Source organism: Schistocerca americana, chromosome 1, assembly GCF_021461395.2.
Source record: "Schistocerca americana isolate TAMUIC-IGC-003095 chromosome 1, iqSchAmer2.1, whole genome shotgun sequence".
NCBI classification, from domain to species: Eukaryota; Metazoa; Arthropoda; class Insecta; order Orthoptera; family Acrididae; genus Schistocerca; species Schistocerca americana.
The window spans coordinates 645745405-645771528 of NC_060119.1; the positions used below are offsets into that span (position 1 = coordinate 645745405).

The window sequence follows — 26124 nt, forward strand, 5'->3', positions numbered from 1 at the left end:
GCCTAACCCAGGAGAAAAAAGGGACAAAAATGTCGTCGACAAGGAATCCAATTGAGCATAAGGAATAGCATCAGAGACGATATTGACAGAGCCATCTATGGAGAACCCAAAAATGCGAAAGGCATCGAAACCAAAAGGATTTTTCACATTACTCTGGTCGACCACAAATATGGGAACAGTGCGAACAACGGATTTGTAAGATACCTCAGCATTAAATTGTCCCAAGAGAGAAATCTTCTGTTTATTGTACGTCCGTAATTGCCGAGTGACAGGTGATAGGAGTGGAGAACCCAACTAAAGATATGTCTGAGAATTAATTATAGTGGCAGCAGAACCAGTATCCACCTGCATGCGAACATCCCGACCAAGGATTTGGACAGTGAGGAATAACTTCCCTGAAAGGGAAGAAGTGCAATTGACAGACAACACAGAATCAGAATCAGTGTCATGTTCATGAACATGTATGCGGTCGGATTTGCAAACGGAAGACACATGACCTTTCTTTTTGCAATTGTGACACACAGCCCAACGTTGGGGACAATCCTCGCATGAATGTTTCGTAAAACACCACGGACATGAAGGAAGTTGCTGAGGGTTTTGCTGCAGTTTCTTAGAGGGTTGTTTACAGTTAGTCCGAGACTGCGCGTGGGAGCGTACTGCGGCCACATCGGCCGGTGGGGGACACACCGCACGCGTCATCAACAGTGCACAGAGGTTGTATTTCCCTGATGTCACCCCATGCCTCGATTTGCGCCCCAGTGGCGCAAGAAATTTCAAAAGACTGCACAATGGATAGGACTTCATCTAGAGCCGGATTTGCCAACTGAAGGGCACGTTGCCGAACTTCTTTGTCGGGCGCTGATCTGATAATAGAATCCCATAGCATGGAATCGGCATAGGATTCTTTGTGAACGTCAGTAACAAATTGACACTTTCGACTGAGGCCAAGAAGTTCAGCAGCCCAAGCGCGATAGGATTGATGCGGTTGTTTTTGACAATGATAAAAGGCAACACGAGAGGCTACCACATGCATTTGCTTTTGAAAATAGACAGACAGAAGTGAGCACTTTTCAGCAAAGGACAAAGGTGCAGGATCTTTCAAAGGAGCCAATTGTGACAACAACCGATACATTTGAGGTGAAACCCAGGAAAGGAACAGAGACTTACATGTTTGTTCGTCCATGACATGAAACGCCAAGAAGTGCTGTCAAAGACATTTTTCATAACCAGACCAGTCTTCCGCCATCTCATTGTAAGGAGGAAAAGGAGGTATTGCCAACGACAAAAAACGCTCCGCATTTGACGCCGCGACGAAATCGCGAATCGCCGACGTTAGAAGCGTTTTCTGTTCAATGAGACCTTGCAATAGTTGCTCGACAGTAGCCATGGAAACCTGTGGGTCAACGATGAAAAGTAAAAATCCCTTCCTTGTCACCAATTGTTATAACGTCAAGTTGAACACATATCTTTCAAAACGACACAACACATATGAGTCACTGAGCAAGTTGACAAGCAAGACATGTGAACATGGTAACATTCGAATGAGCACTGAGTCCAAGTCTAGTGGCCGCTGGCTGGCTGGCTGGCTGGCTGCTTAGGTGGCGCAGCTGCTGCATGGCTGGCAGACAGCACCGCATGTAGAGGATGCGCGTAATTGCGCGGCGGCACTTTGAATGATCGGTGAGTCACAACAATAACTATCTGAATAATTTCCTTTATCCCATTGTGCATTCATTCAGTGTCTTCATCTGCAGAGACAGCTGGCATATAAACTTGTACTATGGTTGTGTATATCTTAACTATGATAAAGTGTTCTCTGTGCTGTTCATAATAGCTTTTCTTGCATTACTTCTATTTGATTTGGTATTTATAGCTCTGTTCTTGGCTAATCTGAAATTTTGTTCATCCTCCCACTGAACTTCCTAATTCCCACCATTTCTAACTTCAGCTTATCTTTTTTTAAAAAAAACCTACCATTTCATGCTCAAACACATGGAATGGCAGTTTTGTTTTTCCTGATGACTACATCCTCCTGAGTAGTCCCGGCATTTAGACCAAATGGAGGACTATTTTATCTCCTGAATATTTTACTCAAGAGAATGACATCATCCTTGAACTATACAGTGGAGCTGCATGATCTTGTGAAAAGTAAAGGCTGTAGTTTCCCTTTGCTTTTGTCCATTTGCAGTATCAGCACAGCAAGGTCATGTTCGTTAATGTGTCAAAGTCAGATCAGTTCAATCGTCCCTGCAACTATGGAAGAGGCTGCTGCCCCTCTTCAGAAACCACATGTCTGTTACTCCATTCCACAGATGCACCTCAGTTGTGGTGAAACCATATAGCCTATGTTCTGTTAGTCAAGATACTGCATAACTTTGTAGCTGCTATCCTCTCCTATAGAGGCTGAAAACCACATATAAAACACAAGGTTTAGAGAGATTAAAGCATGGTGACATCGTAGAGCTAGAAGCTAAGTTCAGAATGTACCAACTGAAGTGCAGATTTTACAATATAGTTGTGAAAGTGAAAAATTGGGGAAAAGTATCTCACAGTCTCCAAACCTAAATGAAGGTAAGTGTAAATATATGCACATGCAGGGTGTAGGTGAATGCAGTGTACAGATCATGAGATAGGAAGTTCTACATCAACGTGATTACTCTGCTATTCACGATAAAGTGCCTGGCAGAGGCAAATGAAAAATGAAAAATAAAATAAAGATAGGTAAATACAGAGGAATAAACGGAATAGAGGAATGAGAGATTAATGAGAATAGGAAATTCGAGTTAAGAGAGTAGCAAAAGATGTAAAATAATGAAAGACAAGATGAACAGTGAGTAGACATAGGCACATGATGCTTCTTATTGGGTTACATTCCGGCCCGGCAGAAGATAGTACTTTGTTATAAAAAAAAATACTCCTCCATTATTCATCTGGAATGACATTAAATATGAGTGAATAGAAAATGGTGAAAAGATCTGCCTGCATACAATACACAGTTGTCTGTGTGACAAGACATCTTGCTGAAATTGGTAGTTCAGCCAAAGTCAAAGCATGATAGTTATCAGAGGTTGTGTGCTCATCTACAGAGAACACTCTGCACTGGTGCTGTGTGCTGGTTTACATCAGAGGTCATACCTCACTATCATTACCACATGGAATTTAACCGTGCAGTCACACCTGATACCACTTTCATGGCTAGTGAAGTGATTGCTGAAAGTGGTTTACTCTTCTTTCTTCTGACTCTAGTTTTTCCTGTATCAGCTCCCTCATGGAACTAAAGGGCACATGTTTATGACTCTTTGATAACCATATTCATTTTGGTAGCTCACTGATGTAAGTATGAAGGTTGATCCATAAGTAAGGTTCCCTTCATTTTTACAAATATACAACATTGTTCATTCTCATAGAAATTTACATTGTTTGAAAGAAAAAAACTTAGTTCTATTTTTCTACCTATTCACCATCTTTCTCTATGCATTCTTGTAGATTGTGCTCCAATTTCTGTAGCCCTTGTTGAAGAACTCTGCCGCCAACCCATTGGGGAGTGTTCCTCTTCTTTGACTTCATTGTCACTCTGGAAGTGTTGGCCACCTTACTGTTCCTTTAACTTGGGGAACAAGTGACAATCACTAAGTGTGAGATGTGGACTGTAAGGTGGGTGGGGCATGATAGTTCAACCAAAGTTTGTCAAAGTTCCTGGGTTTGGCAGGAGACATGAGGTCAGGCATTATCGTGAAGCGGCATTACACCTTTGTCAGTCTTCCTCTCTGGCAGTTCTGGATAGCTCACCTGAGTTTTCGTAGTGTTTCACAATAAGTGCCTGAGCTGATTGTTGTCCTGGGTTCCATGAAATCAATCACCAGTATCCCCTTATGATCCCAAAACACATTGGCCATGACTTTGCCAGCAGAAGCCATTTGTTTGAACTCTTTGCAATTGGTAACCCTGAGTGATGCCATTGTTTGGAGTTTTCTTTCATTTTGGGAGTGAAGTGAAACACCCACATTTCATCTACTGTAACAACGGCATCCAACAATTGTTTCTTATCTTCTTGACCCTTTTGAAGAATCTAGCGAGCTTAGTGAAGGTGTTTCCCTGTGTTCTGTGCTATCGCCATACACGGTATCCATTGAGTGCAACACTTGTTATTCCCCCATTTTTCTGTCAAAGTTCTTTCAGCTGTTCTTTAAGATCTCCCAGGAATCTGTGCAACAAGTTCATGGATGATGCTTGTCCTATTTTGAAGCACTTCGCGTTGGACCATCTCGATAACTGCCTCCGAAACTGTAGGTCTTCTACTCTGGTCTACATCGTGGGCCTCCTTCTGACCATCACTATACTCCCTGCATCGTTTTCGGACATGTTGAATGGACATACACTTTTCACCATATACTTGTGTCAACTGACGATGAATATCCATGGGTAGAATCCCTTTCATGTACAAACCAAATTATGAAATGGGCACCTCCATCGTGGACGGCTTCTGAGCCAATACTGAGTGGCGCAGTGAAGTGTGGCTATGCAGAATCGAGAGCAAGGGAAAAGCCATGCACAGCGGTGTTGATGGATTTCGCCTAGCACTTTTCCATGCAGCTAGAGGTCTTTGGGAACCTTACTTCTGGATCAACCCTCATAGGACATTGGCAGTAAGTCTACATCTACATATATAATCCGTAAGCCACTATATGGTGCATGCGGAGGGTATCTTGTACTGATGCTAATCGTCCATTTTCCTGTTCCACTCACAAATGGGGTGAGGGAAAAATAACTGTCTATATGCTGATTTTTCATATTTTGTCTTGGCAGCCCTTGTACGAGTTGCATGTTAGTGGCTGCAGGATTATTCTGCAGTCTGTCACAAATTCGGATATTGATTGAACCTAATGGTAACAAATCTAACAGCACACCTCTGAAGTGCTTCATTGTCATCCTTCTTATCTGACCTGGTAGCAGCACTTTGTGTTCCCATATACATTTATTCCAAACCATGTTTATATAAATTTTGTTGTAATAAATGATCATGAAATTCACTGCATGCAAGGAAACATCTGTTTTCCCATTACTACAGGTTACAGCTTTACAAGACTGACACTTACAGCACAAGTGTTAACTCTGTTTTCACTGGATAGATGGCAAAGACTTTAATTCAAAGAGTGTAAGTTCCCACAAACATTTTATTTCAACTAAAGCAAAGCCTGATGGAATCCCAAACTCTCAAGAATGGTTTGCGCAAGTGTTCTGTACATGGTCTCCTTAATGGGTGAGCTATGTTTTCTTCCTAAGTTTTCATAAAATTTTGACTTAAAGTACTTGGTAAGAAATTATTATTATTATTATTTCTTTCTTGTCTCAGACGTTATGTCTGGTTAAAAATGGAAGGTGACGCGGACCTTGATCAAGCGTGACTTCCTTTTAACTGTATGGTATATGTTACATTGCATTTAGGAACTTTCGGGTAATTGAACAAGTGTCAATAATTACAGATTTCTGTAGTTGTATATATAAGTTTGGATGTAGCTGTATTGCATTGATGTACTGGTGGATATTGTGTGATATGACTCCTGTGGTTGATAGTATAATTGATATGATGTCATCTTTATCCTGATGCCACATGTCTTTGACTTCCTCAGCCAGTTGGATGTATTTTTCAATTTTTTCTCCTGTTTTCTTTTGTATATTTGTTGTATTGGGTATGGATATTTCGATTAGTTGTGTTAATTTCTTCTTTTTATTGGTGAGTATGATGTCAGGTTTGTTATGTGGTGTTGTTTTATCTATTATAATGGTTCTGTTCCAGTACAATTTGTATTCATCGTTCTCTAGTACATTTTGTGGTGCATACTTGTATGTGGGAACATGTTTTATAAGTTTATGTTGTAAGGCAAGCTGTTGATGTATTATTTTTGCTACATTGTCATGTCTTCTGGGGTATTCTGTATTTGCTAGTATTGTACATCCGCTTGTGATATGATCTACTGTTTCTATTTGTTGTTTGCAAAGCCTGCATTTATCTGTTGTGGTATTGGGATCTTTAATAATATGCTTGCTGTAATATCTGGTGTTTATTGTTTGATCCTGTATTGCAATCATGAATCCTTCCGTCTCACTGTATATATTGCCTTTTCTTAGCCATGTGTTGGATGCGTCTTGATCGATGTGTGGCTGTGTTAGATGATACGGGTGCTTGTCATGTAGTGTTTTCTTTTTCCAATTTACTTTCTTCGTATCTGTTGATGTTATGTGATCTAAAGGGTTGTAGAAGTGGTTATGAAATTGCAGTGGTGTAGCTGATGTATTTATATGAGTGATTGCTTTATGTATTTTGCTAGTTTCTGCTCATTCTATAAAGAATTTTCTTAAATTGTCTACCTGTCCATAATGTAGGTTTTTTATGTCGATAAATCCCCTTCCTCCTTCCTTTCTGCTTAATGTGAATCTTTCAGTTGCTGAATGTATGTGATGTATTCTATAGTTGTGGCATTGTGATCGTGTAAGTGTATTGAGTGCTTCTAGGTCTGTGTTACTCCATTTCACTACTCCAAATGAGTTGGTCAATATTGGTATAGCATAGGTATTTATAGCTTTTGTCTTGTTTCTTGCTGTCAATTCTGTTTTCAGTATTTTTGTTAGTCTCTGTCTATATTTTTCTTTTAGTTCTCCTTTAATATTTGTATTATCTATTCCTATTTTTTGTCTGTATCCTAGATATTTATAGGCATCTGTTTTTTCCATTGCTTCTATGCAGTCGCTGCGGTTATCCAATATGTAATCTTCTTGTTTAGTGTGTTTTCCCTTGGCTATGCAATTTTTCTTACATTTGTCTGTTCCAAAAGCCATATTTATATCATTGGTGAATACATCTGTTATCTTTAGTAATTGGTTGAGTTGTTGATTTGTTGCTGCCAGTAGTTTTAGATCATCCATGTATAGCAGATGTGTGATTTTGTGTGGGTATGTTCCAGTAATATTGTATCCATAATTTGTATTATTTAGCATGTTGGATAGTGGGTTCAGAGCAAGGCAGAACCAGAAAGGACTTAATGAGTCTCCTTGGTATATTCCACGCTTGTAATATCTCTTTATATTCGATGAATTATTCTGATACAATTCTACCCTTGAATGACGTTTACAAATTTTCTATCTTCATACTCGCAGAATCCATGCGAAAAGTAGTTCATACAATAGCTATGCCATGAGCGCGTAAGTATTTTTTGTAGTACTCTCTCTGGTGGTTGTTAGAAAAAAGAAAAGGAGCATGGGAGATTGTCTTGGTGCCGATTAGCCTGACCTTGGTTTGGAAGAACTGTAATCTGATTATTGAGATTTATAACAGAAGATAATTGATACGAACTGTACGATTAAAAAGGAAATATATATATAGATTGCTCCTTCATACAAAGGTGTGTATTTGACAATTGAGAATTAATTATATTTATCGATATATTGCGTAATTGTTAATCAGAAGGGACTTCCGAAAGACTGGATACGAACCTGCAGTTAATAATCCAAGAGCTCCATTACTTCTTCGGAAGGTTCAACTTCATCAAAGCCAAATATCCGCTTGATCTGAGGTTTCCCGACTGATTATACAATGCTCCCAAAATTACGAGGCATTTTATTTGTACAGATTAGCAGACTGCCGCAAAGCACGAGCCTGCAGATAAGAAGAATCATCGCCTTATTTCATTCTAACAAGTAAAATTTCAGAATCATTTTGAGTGACTGAGCTATGACTGTTTCCTATCATGAATGACTGATTGCTCGAACGAACTGAGAGCTACAGAATTACGTAGATAGGAGGAAAAATTACAGTGGCGACAGTGACAGGACTCTCTTGGATTGTTATATAATATATGTATTTTTTGTTTCATGAAAACCAACGAGAACGAAAGGTAACGAACCTGAAGTGAGATACGGTGCTCATAGTAAAAGATGGCTGATACCAAGAAACGATTTCAACTATTGGACAACACCGAGACTACAGAACAACGCCAGAGAATTCTAATTTTTTTATCCTGTAGTTAAAATAGTTTGAAATCAATTTAGAAAGAACTTTTTTCCAGATAGTAGTTAGATTGTAGAACTGTATATTGTGTGGTTTTCGTATCTGGACATTGAACTTTATACCATCTGTGAAGTAATTTGAAAGTTAAGTGTGTCTACGACAGTAAATTTGAAACTGTATTTAGTGATTAGAACCTGATATTGACAGTTATTTAATGGTATTGACTAGAGCAGCATTTAAAATGTCATTGAATCAGCAACGAGACGTGCAACAGCTTTCAGCTGTTTGCGCGGAAGCAGAGGCCACGGATAGCAATTCTGAGACTGTTGTGGCTAGCGGTAGCAATATAAATAATGCCGCTGGTTCAGAAAACATTCGTACAACAGCTGATCAGAGGGTTGTTGAAACATTAGTTGTTGTTATGCAACAGTTGTCTCTATTAGCCGAAGGCCAAGCGGAGGTAAAACGAGACTTATCCGTTATACAAAATGAACTCCAAAATCAATTAGCAGAAAATCAAAGATATTTACAGAATCAATTAAGAGCAACCTTTACCGAATTAGATCAGAGATTAAATACCCAGACACAGGAAATAAAAGAGCAGGCAGTAAGGACTGAACAGAATCTTATTGCTCAAATTGAGTAGGTCCGCCAACAATGCCAAGAAAACAATAGTAAATTAAAAGCGGAACTAACCGAATATGTATGCGTCAAAATTGACACGATACAAAAACAAGTAGAACTGTTTCCTCAAGTAATACAAGCTCAAGAGGGCATACAGTGTTCCGTATCTATGATACCAGAAATTATAGAATCCCAAGATAATCTAAAGAAGCAATTTGACGACGTGAAGGAAAAACAGGAGGCAGTGGAACATAGAATGAATGTACTTGCGGGAAAGTTTTCAGAAATGACATTAGAGCGGCAAAATTTTCCTTCGGAAACCATAGAAGAAACTGTGAAAGTAGCTTTACAGTCAATTTCAGAGAGTTCCGAGGAGAATTTTTTCAACAAAGGGTTAAAGGAAGTTCGAGAACAACTTGGCGAAGAATTCTCGCGTTGGAAAGAAAATATCGAAAGATCACTAAATCTCTCTCAGGAGGATTTAGAAACAGCGAGAAGTAGGAAACAACATTCTCAATCTGCGCGTGACATTTCGTCTACATCAAGATCCAATGTAAACAGAACTGGAACGTCACAAGTTAGATTCAATGTAACGGATAGCCACAGGGAAGAGTACGAACAGGATGATTTTTGGAATCGTAGTACCGTTGAGGAAAAGATGATTAAACAGAGACAATTTCAAATCTTTAACCCTGACAAAAGGAATGTTCATCCTGCAGTCTTTATTCGAAGTTTCAGAGGTCTATTTCCACGATCTTGGACAGAATGGCAAAAGATTAGTTTTGTATCTGGATATATACTAGGATCAGGAGCATTGTGGGCATCCAAACAAACATCTTCTTGTAAATGTTACAAAGAATTTGAGCAGGCTTTTCTAGCAAAATATTGGTCTGCTGGAATACAAGAAAGACTTAGGCAGGAAGTATTATTTCCTGAGCCTTTCTCATTTTCTAGAGGATCTCTAAAGAGATATTTTGAGAAATACATTAATAAATCTTTGTATTGGGATCTACTGATTCCTTTGCCAGATATACTTAGAATACTCAAGTCCAGACTACCCACCAGTATAGGGAATCAGCTGTTATATATAAATGATAAGGATATAGACTCATTTATGACTACGCTTGATCATATTGATATAATTGAGGAGGACAATAAAAGGGCAAGAGAAATGTCGTATCAAAGAAGAGCAATAGAAGCGAATCCAAACCGCAACTCGATTGGGAATGGCAGCAATGGTAGCAGTAACAATAATCATAACCAACTACACTCTCCGAGGAGACTTAGAAGTGGACAAAATGCAAACAATAATTATTACCATAATGGAAACTTTAGTAATGGTGCAGCGAGGGGCTATTTTAGGAACAATAGGAATTTTAATTGATATAATCCAATGTATGACAACACAAGACAGTTCTACCAACACCAGCAGAACAACAAAAATAATTACACGAATCGAGCAAGACAACATAGACAGAATTCACCACAACAACCGATAATCACTGAAGTAGCTGAAGAGACAAATACCAATCGGACCAACAATCAGTCAAACTAAACATGACCGCATCGTGTCCCGGAGGAGTGGTCAGGGGATCTGTTAGGGGCGAAACAGTAAAATTACAATTGTTAAGATATAATGATGGTGAGCTGTTGACTGAAGAGTTAACAAAGGATTTAATAACGTGTCATAATGACAGATCGAGTGTTCCGGTATCGTAAGTATTTGTTGAAATAGAGGAAGTTCCAATGAATGTGATATTAGACACCGCCACTTCCGCCAATGTCATCTCAGGCGCTCTTTTTCGGAGAATTATTAGGAAGAAGAAGGTACCAATTTTGCCAGTACAGAACTGCAAAATCATCGGAGCTGTTGAAGCACGCTCTCCCAATGTCAAAATACAAACACAATTAGAGATGGAAATGGAAAATGTAGCAATAAAATGCACGTTCCTTGTAGTGGAGAAGTTATTAGTGGACTGTATTCTTGGTATTGGGAGTATGCAGGAGTACGATTGTCAGATTGATTTTTTGGAAGGAATAGGTAAATTTAGATTAAATGGAGAAGAGATAGCACTGGATTTAAATAGAAAGGAAACAGTGCATGAGAAATATTGTCGCGGTGCCATAATTCAATTAATTAACATTACAAACGGTCGTTGGAAGGAGCTTTCAAAGGATTTGATACAACAGGAGGACTTTAACCAAACAACAATGATAAAAGCCAGTGAATCAAATCAGCTTACCGGAGAACAAAGGCAGCAGCTTCATTATTTGTTAGGGGCATATGAAGGGATTTTTGATGAGAAACCAGGAATTATTAAAGGGTATATTTGTCACCTACAAGTGAAGCCACATCAGACTTACTGTTACACGCACTATCCGATCCCCTGGCATTTAAAACAATCCGTTCAAAGGGAGATAAATAGAATGTTAGAATGGAACTTGATTGAGCCATCAACTAGTCCATATTGTTCTCCGCTCTTAGTCCTCCGAAAACCTGGAGGTAACGTTAGATTAGTTCTGGATGCGAGAGAGATTAATAAAATAATAGTACCTGTAAGAACTCATCCGGAAAATATAGATGAATTAATTCAAAATTTCCAGGATGTTTCGTGCTTAACTAGTGTTGATTTGAGAAGTTCGTACTGGCAGGTCCAAATGGATGAAGAATCTAGGAAATGTACCGCATTTATCTATGCTGGGAGAAGTTACCAATTTAGAGTTGTCCCGTTCGGACTTAATATTAGTGCCGGAATATTTATTTCAGCGTTGGATTATATTCTTGGACCAGAATTGCGTAGTCGTATAACTGTGTTTGTTGACGACTTATTAATAGCCACGAAAACATGGGAAGAGCATTTGCATATTTTGGAAAGGAATTACAGTAAACTTACAAAAGTCTCATGTTGCTTTACCACAAATTAAGTTCTTAGGACATACGATAGATGCGAAAGGTATCCTGCCTACCGAGAAGAAGATAAGTGCAATTCGAAATTTTCCATCACCACGGAATAAAAGACAGCTGAAGGGATTTATAGGTATGGCATCGTTCTTCCGTCATTTCATAAAGACTCAAGCCATGAATTCTGAGGCATTAAACCGGCTTCTGCGGAAGGATGTGCCATGGCAATGGGCTGAAGAATGTGAACTAGCTTTTCGAGACATTAAAGACCAACTCGTTAACGCATCCTTATTATATCACCCTGATATGAATTGTGAGTACTGTCTGTCCATGGATTCATCGGATGTTGGATTAGGTGCTTGTCTCTTCCAAATAAGGAAAATAAAAGGGGTACCAACGTTCTGTCCGATAGCATTTGCTAGCCGAGTGTTATCGCCCTGTGAAAGAGCCTATACGACCACAGAACTTGAAGCACTTGCGGTTATCTGGGCATTCAAGAAGTTTAACTATTATTTATATGGTTCGAAAACGATTGTGTATTGTGACCATCAATCACTAACCTTTTTGCAAACATGTAAATTATTACATCCTAGACTGTCACGTTGGACAATGACACTACAACAGTACCAATTTAAAATTATTCATGTGTCTGGCAAAGAAAATATTATTGCGGATGCACTGTCAAGATCCCCAGAAGGTTTAACGCCGGAAATAGAATCAGTAAATACTTTGAATTTTCCAGTATTACTGTTGCAGGACAATATCTACAAGACTTATTATGTACATCTTTGTAGAGATATGGGGAATTTACAACAAAAAGACCCTCGATGGAAGAAGATAATTCAGCTAAAGGAACAACAAAATTCAAGGGCTAGTTTAGATCATTATAAATTAGTAAATGGAGTATTATTCTTCAGACGTGGGAAGGACAACAATCCACGGTGGTGTGTATGTATCCCGAAGGAATATGAGGAAAAATTAATTTGGTTTACCCACTTATCATGGGGACATTTTGGTGTAATTAAATGTGCCAATAAAATAGGAGCATACTGTTATTTTCCGAATATTCGGAGAAAAGTGCACCAAACAATACAAAACTGTTTACTCTGTCAAAGGCAAAACCGGATAATAGAGGTAGTAAGCATGTTCTGCATTCAATTATTCCACAAGAGCAAAGGGCGTTAATTTCGTGTGATATCTGCGGCCCTCTCCCACGATCAAGAGGAGGAGTCAAATTCATTGTTGGATTCTTTGACGTGTTTACAAAATATGTAAAACTATATCCATTAAAGTGTGCTACTGCCAGAGCTGCTGTAGTGAGATTGGTGCGTGACTATCTTCCGCTTGTAGGTTTACCGAAATCCATAATTACAGATAATGCCAGAATTTTTACTGGATTTAAATGGAAGCAAACATTAACACAACTTGGTATTCGACAAATTTTGACATCATGTTTCCATCCACAAGGTAGTCCAATAGAACGAGTTTTCCGAGAATTAAACCGATTTATGCGTACATACTGTCACAGTAAACAAACATCATGGGCTGATTATTTGTCAGAATTTGAACAAATATTTAATAATCTGACACATCTGGGTTCTGAGCAAGGCAGAACCAGAAAGGACTTAATGAGTCTCCTTGGTATATTCCACACTTAATCTGTATTGGCTGAGATGTGATATATTATTTGAATTTGTTTGGATATTAAGTTTAGGAACTGTATCAATTTAGGATCTACTTTGTATATTTCCAATATTTGTAGTAACCATGAGTGGGGTACACTATCAAAAGCTTTTTGGTAATCAATGTATGCATAGTGTAGTGACCTTTGTTTAGTTTTAGCTTGATATGTCACCTCTGCATCTATTATCAGTTGCTCTTTACATCCTCGTGCTCCTTTGCAACAGCCTTTTTGTTCTTCATTTATAATTTTGTTCTGTGTTGTATGTGTCATTAATTTCTGTGTAATGACTGAAGTTAATATTTTGTATATTGTTGGTAGGCATGTTATGGGGCGATATTTAGCTGGGTTTGCTGTGTCTGCTTGATCTTTAGGTTTCAGATAAGTTATTCCATGTGTAAGTGTATCAGGGAATGTGTATGGGTCTGCAATGTAACTGTTAAATAATTTAGTTAGATGTGAATGTGTTGAGGTGAATTTCTTTAGCCAGAAATTTGCTGTTTTATCTTTTCCAGGGGCTTTCCAATTGTGAGTAGAATTAATTGCTTTGGTGACTTCATGTTGCAAAATTATCACTTCAGGCATTTGTGGTATCATCTTGTATGTATCTGTTTCTGCTTGTATCCACCGTGCATGCCTGTTATGTTGTACCGGGTTTGACCATATGTTGCTCCAGAAGTGTTCCATTTCTGTTATGTTTGGTGGATTGTCTATTTTAATGTGTGTGTTATCTATTGTCTGGTAAAATTTCTTTTGGTTTGTGTTGAATGTTTGGTTTTGTTTCCTTCTATTTTCACTTTTTTTGTATCTTCTAAGTCGTTTGGCCAATGCTTGTAATTTCTGCTTCTTTTCATCTAATTGCTCTATCACTTCTTGTTGTGAGATTTTACCTAACCTTTTTCGTTTTTTTTCTGACATTTCATTTCTTATAAATTGTGTTAGCTGTCCGATGTCTTTTCTCAGTTTTTCTATTCTGATCTGTAGCCTGTGTTGCCATGCTGGTTTTGTGGGTTTCTTCTGTGTGTTGGCTGGTTCTGAACTCTGCCTAGTGTGTATATTTAGTGTAGTGAGTGCTCCTATATAAACCAGTAGTTGTAACTCTTCCATAGTTGTGTTTTCATTTATTTTGTTGTGTATGATTGTGTTGATAATTTTTATTGTTGTTTCGACTTGTGGGTTATTTGGCGGTCTATGCAAGAATGGTCTAATGTCTGTATTTGTGTCTTTGTATTCTATATATGTCAGCTGAAATTTTTCTTCTATATCTAACATGTGTGTCACTTCGTGTTCTATTTGTGCTTGTCACTTCGTGTTCTATTTGTGCTTGTTCTGGTGGCTGTCTTAAGATTTCGTTTTCCTCTGACTGTTTAATTGATGCGTGTTGTTCTTTGTTTGTTTGCTCTGGGATGTTTGAGTCCATTACTGTATTTTCTTCTTCTTCTGATTGCACATTATTTTGTTCCAGTATTTGTTGTACTTGTTGCTTGATGTTTCCTAATTCTGACTGGGGTATCCTGTTATTTTTGATTATTACACGGATCTGATCAGCTAGTCGTTGTTCTGTTAAAAATTTTAATTCTGGGTATCTGGTAATAAATGTTGTGTATACTTGTGATCTGTATCCAGTTGTGTTGGTTCCTAGGTTTGTTGCTTGGTAATAACAGAACATGAGGTGTCGATTAATTTCATCTGACCATCTCATCCTCTGTCTTTGTTTTCCTTCTAGGGTGGTTTCAGGAAGCATATCCTGCAAAACACCTCTATTTGGATTTGAATCATTTTCCAGTTGGCTAGCAGTGTCGTTACCATTGTGGGTGGGCATAGGGTTCAAGCATCGTCCCCGACCATGACGGCGCTTGTCCGAGGCTTATTTAGTTCTGTCCTGAACCAACTAATCACACTAAAAGGGGGGTTAGCCCTATTAGTGGTTTGTTCTTTTCGTCGCCTTTTACGACTGGCAGAACATACTGGAGGCCTATTCTTTTTATTATTATTATTGTTATTATTATTATTGCTTTAACTGACTGCAACTCTGCTGTATAAATTTTATAACATAAAGTTACTTTCTTACTTTATATATCACCATTACTGTAATTTTGCTACTAACAGGCACACACAACTGGACGATTTGTAAACAAGGTTGACTACCCTTGATCTACAGTATGGCACTGTGTAAAATACTTTCCAAAAATCTAGGAATATTGAATCTGCATGTTGCCCTTTGTTTAGGGTTTTCAGGATATCATGCCAGAAGAGGAAAAGCTGAGTTTCACATGAGCATTGCTTTCTTAATCCTTGTTGATTTGTGGACAAAAGCTTTTATCTCTCAAGGAAATTTATTATATTTGAGCTTAGAATAATAATGTAGCAAATCAACAGTAAGGATATTGGTCTGTAAATTTGCAAGTCCAATTATTTACCCTTCTTGTATATGAGAGACATCAGCTTGTATTTACAGTCAGTTGGGTCTTTTTGTTAGTCAAGAGACTGATGATAAATGCAAACTAAATACGGGATTATTGCTTAGGAGTTCCATCTGGACCTAGATATGGAGACTCATTTGTTTTTAACTCATTTTCATCTGTTTCTCAATATCACATATGCCTATTCTATGTTCTCTGTAGTTGTTTGTGTGGTAGAAGGTATGTCTGTACAATTCTGCATGAACAAATTTTTAAATACGAAATTTAAAACTTTTATCTTTCCTTTTACTATCTTCAGTTGCCACACTAGACTGGTCTACAAGTGACTGAACGGAAGCCTTTGACCTACTTAGGAATTTTTTTAAGGACCAAAGGTCCTTTGCTAACATGTGACGGTTGTTCTTTTCCATTCTTAAGGTACTTACGTGACACTTACTTCTCCAAAGTGTGATTTACAGATGGTTTAAACTTTGCCCATAATTCTTGTGTGAGCATCATGGGAACTAAATAACATCCATGTATTGTCAAAGTAGGTTGCTGACAACTGCTTATTTGCTCATTCCAGCACAAAAACTTTGTTTTAAGTACCTGATTCCTTCTGACACTGGTTACCAGCGGACAATCTACAATATTAATCCTACCTGGTAGGAGTCCAAGACTGATAAGCAGTACTCAAGAAATGGATGAACAGGTGATTTTAAGATATTACCTTACATTTTCTTAGTAGTTTCCAAATGAATCTCATTCTGGCATCTTTCCTACTACTAGTTTTATACAGTTATTCCACTTGAAGTTATTTTGGATACATGTGATAGCTATTTCACAGCTTCTAGTGACTTATCACCAGCCATGTAGTCAAAATAGTGAGCCATTCGGCCTACTTATTTGCAGTACTTTACATTTGTTTATTTTGTGGGTCATTTATCAGTCTCTGCTCCAAGTTAAATTCTCTGCAGGTGTGTTGGGATTTTGTTATAATCTTTTCATTTTGTGACTTCCCTACACAGAACAGCATCACCCATAAACAGCCTCATGGACCTCCCAACCTCATCCATGACATCACTTATATATGAACAGCATTAGTCCTGTAACACTCTCACGGGTATGCTTGAATTCAGTTTCACATCTGCTGAGTGCTCGTTATTGAGAATCCCATGGTAGATGTTGTGTCAGCTAATGTGGGAGTCAGAACTGACACAAAAAGAAAGGAGAGAAGTTGTGATGGCCTATGGCAGGAATCCAAAGTGATCTGCACTTAAAACTTTCAAATTAATGGTACACTTTATGTCACAAAAGAAAATAAATATAACTTGTTTTCTCATTATGAGGTGGTTTGATCCGATTCTTGTACCTCCTACATGCAATTACATTTACATTCTATTAGTACTCGCAGAACGCAGGCTAAGTATCGTCATCCTATTACTCAGTACTGATGCTCTTGAAGTCCCTGACCGAGTTGGGCTGACCAGTGATGGGTGGCTGGTTAAATCAGTATTGACAGGGGACACTGAACGCTGTCTTCCTGGAGGTGTGGTGCTGCCAGCTCGTTCCACTGATGCAAGGGTCAGCATGTTCATGATGCCATTTTGCGGCACTACGTTGGTTGGTGTGCAGTCACTGCTTTAGGACTGCCCAGTAGATTCTACAAACAGTTAAAAATCCAGGATGGAGTAATGACAGTATGAAATACAATGGATTGTTGCACACTACATAGAGGCATTGTTGAGCAGCAGACAGGCACATTCAAAGATAGACTAAGCTATCCTGTGGGTGGGTGCACGTGCGCGCGTGTGCATGACTGTGTGTGTGTGTGTGTGTGTGTGTGTGTGTGTGTGTGTGTGTGTGTGTGTGTGTGTGTTTTCTAAATCTGCAGGATCACTGTGTCCAATAGCTTCATCTACTTTTAAATGCGCCTATCTACCATTCAATGCCTCCTCCATGTGGTGAGTATAAACCTGTCCTATTTCACATAGTAGATTTGGTTTGTTAAACCTAAAAAAATGTTTTTGCCAGGCATGGGGAACATTACACATATTGATATGTTTGTGTCTTCCATTTGCACTTTTGCTCACCTTGAACCAGCACGTAGGATCAGAATCTGCCCAACTGGTTTGAGGGAGGATAATGTGGCAGAAGTGTCCAAGAGGTGGGGATGTCATGATGGAAGGCTCCTGAAATATGTCTAGAGTCTGGAGCCACTGGTGGTCCATACAAACCATTCTGTCAGTTTGTTTGAGTGTGGGTGGAAAGAGGGTGTGACGAGAAGTTTAATTTTATTGCAGGTATGAAACCTTTCAAAATCAGTCCCTGTAAATTGGTTACCATTGTCGGTCACCTGTGTGTGAAGTGCACCCTCTATTGCGAAGATGCACTGTATGGCTCCCACCTTGGCCACCTTTGTTGTCTGCTAAAAACAGGTGACATACTGGGCGATGTAAACTCAACCCCACAGCTATGTCGGCACTGAGTGCATTGGGAACAGCTGGGATGGAGTTGGTTGGTGTGCCTGGAAAAAGTACACTTTCAAATCACCCATTTGTCATCATCATCATCCATGCAATGTAGTCGTGTGCCAGTTGCAGCATCCTCGAAATCTCCCAGTGGGACTGAAACAGGAGTTGGTGCACCCGATGTTGCAAGGAGGACAGCACCAACACCTGTCACCATTCATCCTCTTCTGTTAGGAACACCCCTTTTTACAGAACGTGAAGTTGCTGTTGCCAATGGGGCGGCGGGGGGGGGGGGGGGGGGGGGGGCAGGTGGTTCTGCATATGAGAGCTTGGATCGCCAACCTGGCCAGATGTATTGTTGTAGGACTCATTAAAGCAGCAGCTTCTTCATAGATGCTGTCACGGTGTTCTGGAAATTGAGAAGGAAATTGTGTAATAATTTCAGCAGTTGGCTGTCTAACTGTAAACAATCTCCTGGTGGTCAAATTCAGAGTCTTGATATTGGCAGTGCTCATGCAGAAGATACTCCACTCTGGATTCACAATAACACTTGAGCACTGTCTTACTAAAATGTAGTGTTAGGGATGCATGTTTAAGATTTTCCCAGGTATCTAAAGGGTTAGCATCATGATTGATAGCCAGAGATGTTAACAGGTAAAAGGAGAATTAGATGAGTCAAGGTTTCAGAGCTCAGAACAAATGTACTACTATTTTCTTCTTTGTCTTCTGTAAGAGCAATTAATGATGTGACCATATGCCAGAAAAATATCTCAGTTTGTCCATTTCAATCTTTGAGGCATGTACAACACTTTACAGTGCAGCAACTATTTTTTTTAATCTCCTAACGATACATCTGGATCCAAGATACAGAGCACATAAATGTCTCTGCTCTCTGTACTTTGACCATCCTGTGTCCATTTCATTTGTTGACTCTGAGGCATGTACAATACTTGACAGTGCAGCAACAAGCTTTTTTAATCTCATAACGATACATTTGGATCCAAGAGACAGAGCACATAAATGTCTGTGCTCTATGTTCTTTGATAATTCATCATGTTCCTTCAGGAAAGCAACTTTCAAACTATTGGTTAAGCGTAATTTTGGAGAGTGTGCAGTTATTTAATTTTTTTCTGTGACTAGAATGTTTACGAATGTGAGTGATGGGTTCTACAGTGTTGAATGAAATATGCCCCCATTCAAAAGAATGTTTATTTCCACAGTGTGTTTTTCTCACGCTGTGGGTTCATCTTCAGGTACTTTTTTCAAGTTTTACGTAATTTGAAAGTAAACTTACTGTGAATATTTATAGTGATGCCTTTGCACATTTTGATCACACAATATTTGCAATTATAACAGTGAACAGACTATCCAAAATAATAGTGTCAAGGGCTGTTCAGACAAAAGATTTTTTTTACTGGTGATTTATAAAAATATATTGCACCAGTGTCCACAGGAATAAGAAACAATAAACAACTGAGTTATACTCACAATTGTACATTTATACTTCATATCATACATCTTACAAATAACACAGAGATATTTACTATATAGGCTTGTTTCAAAGCTGAGACTCACTTTTTTGTGCTAAATCTCATAAATGTTTTAAGAGAGCACTTGAACAGCATCATATTCTTGTTCTTGTTGTTCTAACCACTTCATAGCTGTCTCAAGACAGTAGAAAAGCTTTTTTCCTTTTTCAGTATGGTCATTGTCTCTATAATTTTCCACGTCATCAGAAGGATCTTTGTAGTCAGTGACTATTTTGAATAGCACAAGTAAATGATCTGCTCCACGCAAAGGTTCAGCCTTCAACACAGAGCAGCAACATTGACAATTGTCCATACTGACCAGCCCAGAGCCAGGAGACTATCTAAATGGTGCACACACAAGTTTGAATTAGCTGATTGAAACACTTTTGATTGAGCAATAGTCCAGTAAGAACTGTTGTACTGTATATAGTATAGGTTTTCTTTCTTTCCTCCTCCTCCTCCTCCTCCTCCTCCTCTTTTTTCTTCTTTGATATTTAATGGAAACATGTCACAGTTACATATTTGTGATATGTTTTCTTCAAGTGTAAAAAAATGGATTTTGTTCAGCTCTGTAGGATGCAGTTACTGAATAGAAGAAATAGTTTATTAGTGGAATTGCCTTAATAACTGTGGCATGATTTTTTCTGCCGTTTCTCGTCTCAGACACACCAAATGTGGTAGGTTGTTCTCTTCTTTAGTGCTTTCCATTTCCATGCTGGTCAACTTGGTGGAGAGTCAGGACTGGGAACGAATGTTCCTAACTATGTTTGACAAAACCAAAAATCATTCTGCCATGTGCAACGTGGAGTTCCAATGTAGCTCCATATCCATCACTATTTTCAACATTTGTTTTTTTAAGAATTCCTATCTTAAATGATCACTGGTGTTTACTTTCTTTATTAAATGTTATATAAATTTGATACTAGAAATAGATAACGAATCTTCATTTTTTTAAGTTCATGTGACAGAGATGTATGGTTAACAGCGATTGCTTATATCCCAAATCCAGTTATAATATATACCAGATGTAAGTATGAAACCACAATGTACTGTGGAAAGGTATCAGTACTGTCAGAAAATGGGCAGTATAATATTGATCTATGAATATTAATATTCAGTATATCAATATATCATCGCCATCTCTAATCGTGCAATAAATAATTGTAATGTAAAGAAACTTCTCATGTGACAATCTATGCTTAGTTCATCCCTAAGCACATTCCAGTCTTGTATGCATGTTGTACCACCAATAGTGATTTTAATTTTCCCTAATAGATTTCAGATTTCAATTACAAAAACTTGCTCCAAAAAAGGGGGGGGGGGAGAGAGAGAGAGAGAGAGAGAGAGAGAGAGAGAGAGAGAGAGAGAGAGAGAGAGAGAGAGAGAGAGAGGTGTAGAAAATTAAAATATATGTTTTTGCAAGATATTGTATCTTATATCCTCAGGATCTGAAACCTGCAAATTTACTCATCAGCCGTGAGGGTGTTTTAAAGATTGCTGATTTGGGACTCGCTCGCCTTTTTGGCAATGAAGCAATACAGCGACCATACTCACACCAGGTGGCAACCCGTTGGTACCGAGCACCAGAGCTGTTGTATGGAGCACGTTATTACACTGAAAGTGTTGACCTGTGGTCTGTTGGCTGTATCCTTGGTGAACTTCTCAACAATTCACCTGTCTTCCGTGTAAGTTTCTGTTATTTAATTTAAGCTGACAAATTATGCAAATTTAAAAACCTATATTATAAAGATTTCTCTGATTTTATTTTTCATTCTGTCATCTCATGTATGTAAGTTTTTTCCCCTTGAAAGTTCAAACTCCCCGGCACAGTCTTCAAACTTTCAATCTTTACAGGGTTTTTGGTGTATCAACTTCTTTGAATGAAACATCACATTTTGTTAAGTACCACTACTCTCTTCTGCAACGAATTCCGTGCATAGAAATAAGATAAGATGTACCCCTCCATTACGTAATTTGACACATTATGCATAAATATTGCAATTCAAATGAGAAATGAAATTTAGAAACCTGTATTATAAAAATTTCTCTGATCTTTCTTTTTTTTTTTCATTTCGTTTCATATGGTTCTCGTATTTATTTCATATGGCTCTTGCATTTTAAATATTTTTTAAGTTATGGTACACACACTGCACCTTTTAGTTCACCTGTTGTGAGGTGTCTCATTATTGAATAGCTCTGATAGTTCACATTTTACTATTTTTCTCAGTGGCACATATGACTTGCATGAACAGAAAGACTCTTTAAGCGTTTTTGACTTTTTAAGGTGTAGCATCTAAAAACACTAGTAAGTTTCAAGAGGTTAGCAAGTAGGTACTATTAAGGAAACCTTGGAACTTGTCTTAGAATGAATTATTAGATTTTACAAGTGCAAGAACTACCTCCACTCGCAAAAAAAAAAAAAAAAAAAAAAAAAAACCTCTCTCTCTCTCTCTCTCTCTCTCTCTCTCTCTCTCTCTCACACACACACACACACACACACACACACACACACACACACACACACACACACTGATCAGCCAGAACATTACGACCATGTTATCTAATAGCTGATATGTTCAGATTTGGTATGGATAACAGTGGCAGCGCGTCGTGGCATGGAAGTAGTGAGGCCTTGGTAGGTTGGTAGGTCATTAGAGGGAGCTGGTGCCACATCTGCAAACACAAGTCACATAATAACTGTAAATTCTGGGCAGGGGGGGCAATGTGCTCTGACGCCATGTTCAGTCACATCCCAGATATCTTTGATTGGGTTAAGATTGGGAAGTTTGGGGGTCAGCACATCAATTGGAACTTATCACTGTGTTCCTCGAACCACTCCATCATATGTCATGAAAGGGTGTACATCGTCTGCAACCAGTGTACGAGACTCCTAGCCTGTCATGATGCCTTGAATGAGCTCCACTGCACCCATGGATGCCCATGTGAATGTTCCCCAAAGCATAATGGAGCCACCGTTGGCTTTTCTCTGTCTTGTAGTAGAGATATTAATGAGGTGTTCCCCTGGAAGATGACAGATTTGTGCCCTCCTGTTGGCATAATGAAGAAGGTATCAGGATTCATCAGACCATGCAACACTCTGCCACTGCACCAATGTCCAGTGCTAATGGTCATGTGCCCATGTCAGTTGTAGTTGCCAATGTCATGGTGTTATTGTCGGCATGTGTGTGTGTTGCTGGCTGCAGAAGCCCTTTGTAAGGAGTGTTTGGTGCTCTGTGTGTTCAGACACACCTGTACTCTGCCCAACATTTAAGTCTGATGTTAGTTCTGCCAAAGTTCACCGTCTGTCGTGTGTTACCAGTCTACCCGGCCTACGACATCTGACATGTCTTCCAGACTTAAATATGAAACAGTGTAAAGAAAAGAATGTATAATGTGGAGAAGGTGTGGAAGATAGCAAAAGTCATGTAGTTAAAAGTAAGCCTTTAGGTACATCATGTCAAATTAGATGCAAATGCTGACATTGGAAATCCTGTTGCAAATTGTATTGTCTGACAGATTGATATTTGAATTTAATTTGGCACTCACTTTCATCATTGATGTACCTACTTTAGAAGTTAAATAACAATAACTGCTACTACTATTACTTACTACTACTATTACTTCTTTTTCAGGGAGAGACAGACATAGAACAGCTTGCCATTGTCATCCACACACTAGGGACACCAAATGAAGAAGTGTGGCCTGGGGTTTCAGCATTGCCTGATTACAATAAGGTTTCCTTTAAAGAATGTCGAGGTATACCTTTGGAACAAGTTTTCCTTGAAGTTTCTCCAGAGGGTGTTGACTTGCTTAAAAAATTGTTGCTGTATGATGCTTCTAAAAGAATTTCAGCGGAAAAGGTATAAAATTATCTAATTACTAATTTTTAATGTTGCTTTAATTGCTTGCAGTGAATTCTGCTTAATGATTAATAAATTTTACAGGCTCTAGTGCATCAGTATTTTTTCACAAGACCTTTGCCATGTCCAATGAGTGAAATGCCAAAACCAACAGATGAACATAGGCAGAAGATTTCCAGCAAGGAGTATGATGTTGACAGAGATGTGAGAACTTTTTTTGATGATCTCAGAGATATACTCCAACAAAAATAAGGTCCAACTCCAAGATTTATGACTCTGTTTGGCCTTGATCCCCTCCTGGAAAGGGTATATTCATGCAGAAATATCTTCCAATGTTCATTAAGAGAATAGCATTTGCTGATCAATTTAGAGAAGTAGATAAAATTCATTATTTTACACAGAAAAAAGTTCCAGAAAAATTTCAGTGATAGTTGCTTTCAGAGAAAATCATGGAGCTAATTGTGGAAACTGGTTAAGTGCGTGAATACAGAACTTTGAGGTACCATACAGTGTGGTAACCACAGTGTGTTATCTTTATTTGGTATGTACAGTGTACAAGAATTCGGTTACAAGAAAGGTGCAAATATAAATATCGGCTAATATGTAAAAACTGTTATTTACATAATTTTATTATAATCTAAAGAAATATATTTAAGGCTGCAAAATAAGCACAAAACAAAAAACATAGATTATTTAGTATAGTTGCTAGCATCACTTTCAACAGAAAGTTGGAATCTTGCATTCCACTGTACTGTAAATGTTAAATGTGTAATTTTAATTCTGCAAGCAATAAAATGAGCAAATACTCTGTCTGTCAGTATAATCTATGCAGATCTATAACCAGTTGTATTTTTATGGTGATACAATTATTGGCAAATTCCTTTTGATCGAGAAACTTGTATCTTACAACCAACATGCATCTATGACATATTATGCTGAATTCAGATGCAGCAGTTATAACACCTGCGTACATAGGGTCAATCTTCTTGAGGAATTAGATTGGAATAAGTGGGAGAAGTAAACATGTATATTGAAATACTTTGTGGAAGGTAGGCTGATCACTATGAATTTTAGGGAGAAAGCCAGCCTTACCATTTGTCGCCATGGGCTTCTTATATTCATTTCGAATGAAATGTTGTAGATATCACGTCTTTGTTGGCGAATGAGGTTGTGTCACCACCGGATAGTGAGATGGAGGATTTAATGCCATGACTTTAAATGGAAATAGAAATAAATCACTAGAAAGAAAACTGTTAAAATTAACTGGAGCAGAGACCATTGTTGATAGTGGATACATCTTTGTTAGTGGCCAAATTAACTTATAGAAGAATGCTATAAAATTTAGAAATACCATCATCTATTTTGCTGGGCCAGTATCTATTGTTTACGTACAAAATGGAATCCAGATTGGAGGCTGTGGCCAGATCATTTAAAGTTCCAAACTTGCATTCAAGTTTGTAAAATGCTTCATGATGATCGGCAATTAATCTCAAGGAGCTGTAGCAAGTTTGAAATGAATAAATGGCAGAATACTAATGGTATTTGGCCATTGTGTCTCCACACCACAATCCATTAAGTCTGTATTGGTCGTTGACTGTAACAATAAAGCATTAAAACATTTCATGTACCATATATCTATGAGGAGAACTGTTAAAATGAAAACTCATGAGACCTAACTAATTTACATTAATTTAATTGCAAATGGCTCTAAAGGTAATGCATGACACTTACATCGAATTTGTGTACACAAAAGAAAGATTAATTAAACACATGCAGGGAAGACAACTGCAGTCTATCAGTATAAAGGTTAACAGACAAGAGAGAGAGAGAGAGAGAGAGAGAGAGAGAGAGAGAGAGAGAGAGAGAGAGAGAGAGAGAGAGAGATATCCGAGCAGGGACATTCTTCATTTACTTTCTAAAGAAAAAAAAAATACAATCAATTGCAGACTGACTGCTGCTATATCATTGAAATATTATTGTACAAGGTCTGTTAGAGCATCTGCTGTCAACAGAAGTACTGTTAGTCGCTGACCATGGAGAGTGAGGTAATCAGTAGGTAGTTCGTCAGAGCTCCACGATTTGCAGCGGTCAGAGTGACCATCTATGGCTGTCATACTTGACATGTTGCAGCAAGCTGATGTCATTCCTGGGGACAGATGCATTAGGACTCAAGAAGACATTTTGAGGTCGATGAGGAGGTGATTCATGCAGTGAAGCACAGGCTGTGCCACCAAAACAGAGCATACACTGACAGGGCATACATGCCCTTGTTTCGCACTGGAAGGAGGTCATAGAACGGGATGGAGATTATGTGGAAAAATAGGATGAGTAGATGAAACACCATTCTACATTTGTGTGATTCTCATTATGTTCAATAGAGAATTATTGAAAAAAAAATGTGGTGTATTACTTTCTGGACAACCCTCATAATTTTTGGAAACAAAAAAATGTCTGAGCATTTTTATATAAAAATGGAAACTCCAATTGGAATATCAACAATGTAACGAAAAGATAAATTGCTACTTACCATAAAGATGACACGTTAAGTTGCAGACAGACACAACTAAAACACAGAAATCAGCGTTGGCCAAAGCCATCATCAGAAAAGGAAACCCACACACATTCATTCTCACAGACAAGCACACTTCAC

At 38.3% G+C, this 26124-nt stretch overlaps 1 protein-coding gene across 4 annotated transcripts in view; it reads left to right on the forward strand.

The window, feature by feature from the left end:
* Positions 1–25789, forward strand: part of LOC124607747 (cyclin-dependent kinase 20-like) — a 56209-nt gene extending 30420 nt beyond the window's left edge. For all 4 annotated transcript variants that reach the window (XM_047139929.1, XM_047139930.1, XM_047139933.1 and 1 more), the window contains 3 exons: positions 21060–21299; positions 23247–23474; positions 23559–25789. In XM_047139929.1, coding sequence (XP_046995885.1) covers positions 21060–21299; positions 23247–23474; positions 23559–23726 — 636 coding nt within the window. In that variant the 3' untranslated portion in view covers positions 23727–25789. The remainder of the gene's footprint in view (positions 1–21059; positions 21300–23246; positions 23475–23558) is intronic.
* Positions 25790–26124: the final 335 nt, after the last annotated feature.